The sequence below is a fragment of the Oncorhynchus tshawytscha genome, linkage group LG11 (genome assembly GCF_018296145.1).
Source record: "Oncorhynchus tshawytscha isolate Ot180627B linkage group LG11, Otsh_v2.0, whole genome shotgun sequence".
NCBI lineage: Eukaryota > Metazoa > Chordata > Actinopteri > Salmoniformes > Salmonidae > Oncorhynchus > Oncorhynchus tshawytscha.
In genome coordinates this window covers 35,581,926-35,590,887 of record NC_056439.1, presented here as the reverse complement: position 1 = coordinate 35,590,887, position 8,962 = coordinate 35,581,926, and the positions used below count along the sequence as shown (strand labels likewise).

Genomic DNA, 8,962 nt, shown 5'->3' with positions numbered 1-8,962 from the left:
TATTGACCAAATACTTATTTTCCACCATCATTTGCAAATAAATTCATTAAAAATCCTACAATGTGATTTTTTCCCCTCATTTTGTCTGTCATAGTTGAAGTGTACTACCTATGATGAAAATTACAGTTCTCTCTCATCTTTTTAAGTGGGAGAACTTGCACAATTGGTGGCTGACTAAATACTTTTTTGCCCCACTGTATATACATATGTATACACATATATACACATACATATATATATATATACACATATATATATATATATCCTTAACAAAAATATAAATATATTTTTCGATCACGTCAGTACATTTTGGTCATGCAAAAAGTAAAACGCTAAGACATGCCAGAACACCACTTCATCAACAAATTGTTACAATAAGATTTACAAACCATATACAATAGATACATTATATACCGCAACATCGTACAGCATACAGATTAGGCTAATACTGTGCAATCACATATTTGAGCTATACAAAATATTTGAAATCATTAATCTTCACTCTGACAAGTCTTTTAAACAACCGTATAAGACATCTTAGAAATTTCACATCAACTGAAACAGCTAAAATATACATATTTCAGGTCCAGTTTCCTTTTTGTGCATTTCAAATGTACATTCTTCATAATGTTGTCTCCGAAATGCGTACAATAAAATTCATAAAAAACAACAACAGCAACAATCATATGACGATACATACCAAGCCATATTCATGACGACAACTATCATGATAGTGAGCGACATCTTCAAAGTGCAAAGAGAGCAGCTTGTTGAGAGTGTAAGACCTGATGCCAACAGCTGAAGTCTCTGTCTGCCTGTGCTCCTTTATTAAAGGACACCATAGCTTGCTGAGAAGAGGGTTGATTTAAGGGCTCTCATCTTAAGGACTTTCTATACTCTGTAACGTTAAAATAGTGCAGGCACTATCAGAAATGTAGAACATCTCTGTCTTTAAGGAAGGTCAGTGTTTCTGTTCTACTGTCTAGGCGGGGCGGGGGGGGGTTGATTGTGTTTTGAAGGTTGTGTTTTCTGAGGGGCCCTCAGGGGTAGGAGAGGGTCCTCATGAGCTCGTTGAGGCTCTTGTGGACGTTGGCAGACTGGGAAGCGGCGAACTCTGCCAGCCCAGGCCCCATGTGGGTGTAGAGGGCTTGGCACAGGTTGGAGGTGGCTCCCCGCACGCTGCCACCCCGGCCGTGGACAGTGCCACTGTGGCTGGATGTGCCCAGGAGGTGCCACAGCAGGGGTAACGCCTTCTGTTCCACCATCTGGGGCTTACGGGGATATAATTCTATCACCAGATCTGAAAGACAGACCAGAGGAGGAGAGGAGGGGAGGGAGGTTGGAGGATGAGGAGTCAGCTGGCAGAGTTTAAACATGTTGTAACAAGGAACTTATGAAATGCTGAGAGCATATGGGCCTGACATATGTTTCTCCCTCCTTTTAAGAGGCTAAAGACTCTTAGGGTGACAGGAAATAAAGACAGTTGCCAGTGCACTGTTGCTTAAGAGCTTTTGTCAACTCAGATCCAAATCAAAATGTTAAAAGCCAAATGAAGTTTACAAAGTGTCATCTATGTAACTTAGGTACTGAAGGGAATATCTCAAGCAAACTGTTTCAGTGAACATACCTGCAACCTTCTCTATGAGATCCACCTTAGCCTTACCACTCAGGAACTGGGCCTTGGTGCAGAAGGGCTGGAGGAGGAGAGCGTTATCTGTGAACAAAGTCAAGCACAAAAAGTCAAGCTACGTTCAAGCCTCAAACCAGATGATGTGATGGGAAACATCATCAGACACCCACCCAGGTTTTGGATGAGTGTGTGGATGGCTCCAATAGCAGCAGTGTAGATAGCGTTGTTCTTGGAGTTGAGGTGATTGTCCACGATGGCTGGGACCAGGATGTAGATTACCTGGGCAAGGTTATCCTTCATCACAGTGACAATCTTCTGCAGAGACTCTAGAGCGTACAGGTTGACCTTACTGTTGGACTCCTGCAGTCTGGCCTTAAAGGCATCAAACACCTGCGAGAAGGACAGATAGATGAGAGAAGCATTACTACAGATTCAACTATGACCTGCTTACACAAGCCATTTTATCTATGGTACTTTGCATGGTTGATTTCGTCAATAAAATGTATAGCTAGTATTTTTTGTGATAGTCAGAGGATTTCGGCCTTTAGGATGTTAGGGTATATGAGGCTAAAAAATATACAGTTTTGTTCAGCTGACATCAGTTACCGGAAAGATACTGCTGATGACCATGTTGGGGTTGTGCTCGCAGTCCACCATTAGCTGGTCGATGCCCTTGATGCGCTCTCTAAAGTCCTTTGAACCCAGCAGGGCTGTGAGCTGCTTGATGTACTCGATCTTGTCTGCAATGCTGTGAGCTTGAGGTCTTCCGTTGTACTGCCCAGACTGCCTGCAGATACACAAACAGTAGGTAAGACATGGAGATGGAGTTCATATTGATGGATACACACATGAACAAACTCTACATTCATTGACACAAACTGTGCTAATGCAAAAACAAACAGCAAGGCTAGCCATGGCTTCAATCATAACAGTTCAGTATATAAGAGATGTTGACTTGAAGAGAGACTAGATTCAGGGATAGCATGGAAAGTGCTACATGTTTCAGTTGGTGCTGCGTTTTCCCACCTGTTGACCACTTTGAGTGGTTCCCTGTTGAGAGATGAGGCCCTCACTGTCCCACTGCCAGGGTGGGAACGCCGGCCCCTGGCTGACGGGGTGTCCTGGGGCATCTCTCCCAGGCCCTGCAGAACACATTAACACACGTAACTCATAGATCACACAAATGTACAGTACCAGTCAAAAGTTTGGACACCTACTCATTCAATGTATAATTGTTTTTATTACTATTTTCTACATTGTAGAATAACAGTGAAGACATCAAAACTATGAAATAACACATATGTAATCATGTAGTAACCAAAAAGTGTTAAACAAATCGAAATATATTTTAGATGCTAGATTCTTCAAAGTAGCCACCCTTTGCTTTGATGACAGCTTTGCACACTCTTGGCATTCTCTCAACCAACTTCAACTGGAATGCTTTTCCAACAGTCTTGAAGGAGTTCCCACATATGCTGAGAACTTGTTGGCTTCTTTTCCTTCACTCTGCGGTCCAAATCATCCCAAACCATCTCAATTGGGTTGAGGTCGGGTGATTGTGGAGGCCAGGTCATTTGATGTAGCACTCCATCACTCTTCTTCTTGGTCAAATAGCCTTTACACAGCCTGGAGGTGTGTTGGGTCATTGTCCTGTTGAAAAACAAAGGATGTGTGCAAACCAGATGGGATGGCGTATCGCTGCAGAATGCTGTGGTAGCCATGCTGGTTAAGTGTGTCTTGAATTCAAAATAAATCACAGACAGTGTCACCAGCAAAGCACCCCCACACCATCACACCTCCTTCTCCATGCTTCACGGTGGGAACCACACATGCGGAGATCATCCTTTCACCTACTCTGCGTCTCACAAAGACAAAGACAGATTTCCACTGGTCTAATGTCCATTGCTAGTGTTTCTTGGCCCAAGCAAGTCTCTTCTTCTATTGGTGTCCTTTAGTAGTGGTTTCTATGCAGCAATTTGACCATGAAGGCCTGTTTCACACAGTCTCCTCTGAACAGTTGATGGTGAGATGTGTCTGTTACTGAACTCTGTAAAGCATTTATTTGGGCTGTAATCTGAAGCTGGTAACTCTAATGAACTTATCCTCTGCCACAGAGGTAACTCTGGGTCTTCCTTTCCTGTGGCAGTCCTCATGAGAGACAGTTTCATTATAGCGCTTGATGGTTTTTTGCGACTGCACTTGAAATGTTCATAATATCTTCATAATATGGACTTGGTCTTTTACCAAATAGGGCTATCTTCTGTATACCACCCCTACCTTGTCACAACACAAATGATTGGCTCAAATGCATTAAGAAGAAATTCCACAAATGAACTTTTAACAAGGCACACCTGTTAACTGAAATGCATTCCAGCTCTTGAAGCAGGTCGACAAAATGCTAAGAGTGTGCAAAGCTGTCATTTAAGGCAGCTTTAACATTAGAAGCCTCCTCCCTAAGTTTGTTTTATTCACTGCTTTAGCACACTCCACCAACCCGGATGTCCTAGCCGTGTCTGAATCCTTGCTTAGGAAGGCCACCAAAAATCCAGAAATTTCCATCCCTAACTATAACATTTTCCGACAAGATAGAGCTGCCAAAGGGGGCGGAGTTGCAATCTACTGCAGAGTTCTGTCATACTATCCAGGTCTGTGCCCAAACAATTCAAGCTTCTACTTTTAAAAATCCACCTTTCCCAGAAACAAGTCTCTCACCATTGCTGCTGCTTGTTATAGACCCCCTTCAGCCCCCAGCTGTGTCCTGGACACCATATGTGGATTGATTTCCTCCCATCTATCTTCAGAGTTCTGCTGGAAACTTATATTTCCCTCTCTAACTATAAGCATCAGCTGTCAGAGCAGCTTATTGATCACTATACATGTACACAGCCAATCTGTAAATAGCACACCCAACTACCTCATCCCCATATTGTTACTTATCCTCTTGCACCCCAGTATCTCGACTTGCATATCTATCACTCCAGTGTTAATGCTAAATTGTAATTATTTCACCCCCATGGAATTTATTGCCTTACCTCCCTACTCTTCTACATTTGCACACACTGTACATATATTTTTTGATTGTGTTATTGACTGTACGTTTGTTTATGTGTAACTCTGTGGTGTTGTTTTTGTCGCACTGCTTTGCTTTATCTTGGCTAGGTCGCAATTGTAAATGAGAACTTGTTCTCAACTGGCCTACCTGGTTAACTTTTTTAGGATAGGCGCAGCATCGGAATTTTGGATGAAAAGCATGCCCAAAGTAAACTGCCTGCTACTCAGGCCCAGAAGCTATATATGCATATAATTGGTAGATTTGGATAGAAAACACTCTAAAGTTTCCAAAACTGTTAAAATAATGTCTGTGAGTATAACAGAACTGATATGGCAGGCGAAAACCTGAGGAAAATCCATCCAGGAAGTGCCATTATTTTGAAATGGCTGTTTTGCCAATAAAAGCCTATCCACCATTTAAAGGGATAGGACCCAGTTTCCGTTCCCTATGGCTTCCACTGGTTGTGAACAGTCTTTAGTCATTGTTTCAGGCTTTTATTCTGAAACATGAGGGAGAATGACCACATTGAGTGAGTGGAACCTGGGGTGACCCCAGAGCTGGTTACTGCGCACGACCGAGAGCGCGCTTTTCTTGTTTTTCTTTTATATTGACAACGTTATTGTCTGGCTGAAATATTATTGATTATTTAGGCTAAAAACAACCTGAGGATTGATTGTAAACATTGTTTGACATGTTTCTACGAACTTTACGGATACTATTTTAAATTTTCGTCTGCCAGTTGTGACCGCATTTGAGCCATTGGATTACTGAACAAAACGCGCCAACAAAATTGAGGTTTTTGGATATAAAGAGGGACTTTATCGAACAAAACAAACATTTATTGTGTAACTGGGAGTCGTGTGAGTGCAACCATACGAAGATCATCAAAGGTAAGTGATTAATTGTATTGCCATTTCTGACTTTCGTGACTAATCTACTTGGCTGCTAACTGTTTGTAATATGTTATGTGTGCTGAGCGCTGTCCTCAGATAATCGCATGGTTTGCTTTCGCGGTAAAGCCTTTTTGAAATCTGACACGGCGGCTGGATTAACAACAAGTTAAGCTTTATTTTTTATGTATTGCACTTGTGATTTCATGAAAGTTAAATATTAATAGTAATTTAATTTGAATTTCGCGCTCTGCAATTTCACCGGAAGTTGATCCATATGAAGTTAAATAAAGTATAAATAAAAAGGCATAAGGTGGCTTCTTTGAAGAATCTCAAATATATTTTGATTTGTTTAACACTTTTTTGGTTACTACATGATTCCATATGTGTCATTTCATAGTTTTGATGTATTCTCTATTATTCTACAATGTAGAAAATAGTACAAATGAAGGAAAACCCTGGAATGAGTAGGTGTGTCCAAACTTTTGACCGGTACTGTAAATTAAGTGCAGCAGGTTCATACAGGAACCCCAACTGATAGCATCAGCTGATATTGCAGCAATTAGATTCATCACGCTACCTTAATATGGCGGTTTATTTAGTTGACCGGGTTCTGCACACACATTCTGATGGCTGCTGCCCAGTGCCATGTGCTAGTGTTCTTGGTGACATGCCATTGCTGTAACACGTTACTCGCCATTCATTTCTGTTTTCTGCTTTCCCACCACTCTCCCCAGCCTCCACTTGTTTGGGCTCTGCTTTTGTACAGTCAGAGGCATTGGTATAGTATACCTTGGCATTGGTATAGCTACCATGAAGGAGCAGAGCCTAACGCAAAGACTAATGTACTGCATTTATTGTCGTCTTTTCTAATAAATGTTTAAACAAATGTGGCGTTTCCTGTCTAAACTGCTGCTTTCTTACAGTAACAGTGTCTTGTCTCAAAACGCAAGTCCCCAGCAAGGGGAGACTAAAATAGACAGGAATGACTCATAACAGTCCCACACACCTTCTCAGTTAGACAGTGTGCTGTACCTTAGTGTTCAGTGTGGAGACAGTGTGCTGTACCTTAGTCTTCAGTGTGAAGACAGTGTCTCTGATGGGAGCCAGGTCTTTGGCAGGGATATATTTCTCCAACATCTTATCGAAATCACTGTGCAGTGACAGAAATAACAGCATCCGGCGTCCCTGGTACCTGAGGAGCAGAACAGCCTCAGAGTCAAACAATGTCACTCACTCTATTGATTACAGACACACCTGCTACTATTAAAACAAACACTCATTGGTATTGAACAGAATTCCCTCCCTACCTAGCTTCCTGGGAGGAGTCTTGTGCCAGCTTGGTGACGGCAGGTAGTATTCGGTCGGTGAGGTCTTTCCCTCCAGATAGGAGGCGGGCAGCGCCAATGTTCTCCATCAGGTTGGCCATGTGATGACCCGCGCACTTCCTCACCACAGAGTTCAGGTGACTGTTCACAAGAGACAATATCAGGGATGTGGTAGCACCACATAGAAAATAAAGCCTAATGACCTATTTTAATGATAAGATACAAGCATGATAAAAATGTAATGTCTACACGCAAAGCATGTAGCCCTAATTCAGGTAAAGAACTGCTAAAAGTGCTCTCTTGTGAGTGTGTCTGACCTGAGGCCGCTGGTGAGCAGAGCATTCAGGCTGCGTGTCGGGGTGCAGTGTTGCACCATGCTGTCCAACGCTGAATCCACATCCTGTCTGATGAAGGCGTTGGACTCCCCAGCTTTCTGCAGCAGAGCTTTGGCTGTGCCCTCCAGCTCCTGGTCCATGCCCTTCTGCAGAGCAGTGTAGAGCTCACCCATTGCCCCAACCGCAACACGGGACACACCCGAACGAAGGTTCCTCACCTGAGGAGCAATACACTCAGATGATATCCTTAAATCAGTTAGCTAAAAAAAATTATAATCAGACATCTGAGGAAGGATGGTCAAATGTCCTCATCAGGACATAGGAAAATCAATCATTGAGGGCTAAAGTCTACAAGAACCACCCTGTATTGAATTGATTGAGGCAGAGATTATGAATAGAAGGGGATTGGATGAAGGTCCCCAGGACAATGGACTGCCGTTTCACGTGAACATTTATAGAAGACTAAAAGAATGAGGAGTCGTGGTCGTACCTCTTGGATGAGTGCGAGACAGACGTCATGCAGCCTGTTAAGCAGTATGTCTGAATGGTACTGTGTCAGACCACGGAGAAAGGTCAGGCCCTCAATCTTCTTCTCCCTTCAATCAAAAATAGAGAAATATAAATTTTGTAAATCCAATCCATTGCTTATATGCATAGAACAGTCATACATTGACTTTTGACATAGGGTCTTACGAGACAATGTTGAAGTATAGCATCGGGTTAAAGTAACTGTCCAGTGAAAAAATGAAAAGTCCAGTGAAAAGTAAATATTATGTTAACTCATACCCAAATAATGTTGTTGACTCGTCCTATACTCGTATTTATGGCCAAAGCATAATTTGGAGAGAAAACACTTAAAAACTCAAACTCAAACTGCAGCGATTTGAAAGAACATTTAAAAAATATATTATGAAGACTAAAACCTTCTGTCTGCTGTAACAGATATTACTGTAGCCCAAGCAAGACGCAGTCTACACATTGCATTGGGGTAAATCTATCAGCGTTTCTGCCATATGGCCAGAGTTGCTGAATAAAGAACACTATGACATTGACTGCCTGTCTGCCTCCCAATAGCCAATGTTTGCACATTAAATCGATGTTGACTGCCTGTCTGTGTCTTGCTTGTTTGATATGCTGCATACATATAGCTTGCCTAAATAGCTGCATATAGGCTAACTCACCTGAAAAAAGAACATGAAATCGCTACACTGCATGTTATGTGGTGCTTATGTTTGCAATAGATTACTGTTACAACAAAAAACTACGTGTGTTCAAACTGTCTTTCGTGTTTACGCAGCAGCGGAGCACTGAGCAGCAGCTGAAAGGAGGAGGAAGCGGTAGCGGTTCCTGCAGGGTCCTCGGGATCCTCCCGAGTGGCGCAGAGGTCTAAGGCACTGTATTTCTTTGCTAGAGGCGTTACTACATTCCCTGGTTCGAATCCAGGCTGTATCACATCCGGCCATGATTGGGAGTCCCATAGGGCGGCGCACAATTGGCCCAGCGTCGTCCGGTTTTGGCCGTCATTGTAAATAAGAATTTGTTCTTAATCTGACTTGCGTAGTTAAATAAAGGTTACATAAAAAGTTTTAATTAAAAAAATGTGCAGAAATCCCTATATACACTATATAGAAAAGTATGTGGACACCCCTTCAAATTAGTGGATCTGGCTATTTCAGCCACACCCGTTGCTGACAGGTGTATAAAATCTAGCACACAGCCATGCAATC

The 8,962-nt window shown here is 42.3% G+C and overlaps 1 protein-coding gene across 1 annotated transcript in view; it reads right to left on the bottom strand.

The window, feature by feature from the left end:
- Nucleotides 1–216: 216 nt before the first annotated feature.
- The window catches only part of LOC112261858 (TOG array regulator of axonemal microtubules protein 1), a 32,885-nt gene continuing 24,139 nt past the window's right edge, over nt 217–8,962 (bottom strand). Inside the window, exons 14-22 of the mRNA XM_024437487.2 lie at nt 7,726–7,831; nt 7,218–7,453; nt 6,883–7,041; nt 6,641–6,767; nt 2,657–2,772; nt 2,237–2,417; nt 1,801–2,020; nt 1,628–1,714; nt 217–1,300 (exon numbers count right to left, since the gene is read on the bottom strand). Coding sequence (XP_024293255.1) covers nt 1,041–1,300; nt 1,628–1,714; nt 1,801–2,020; nt 2,237–2,417; nt 2,657–2,772; nt 6,641–6,767; nt 6,883–7,041; nt 7,218–7,453; nt 7,726–7,831 — 1,492 coding nt within the window. The 3' untranslated portion in view covers nt 217–1,040. The remainder of the gene's footprint in view (nt 1,301–1,627; nt 1,715–1,800; nt 2,021–2,236; nt 2,418–2,656; nt 2,773–6,640; nt 6,768–6,882; nt 7,042–7,217; nt 7,454–7,725; nt 7,832–8,962) is intronic.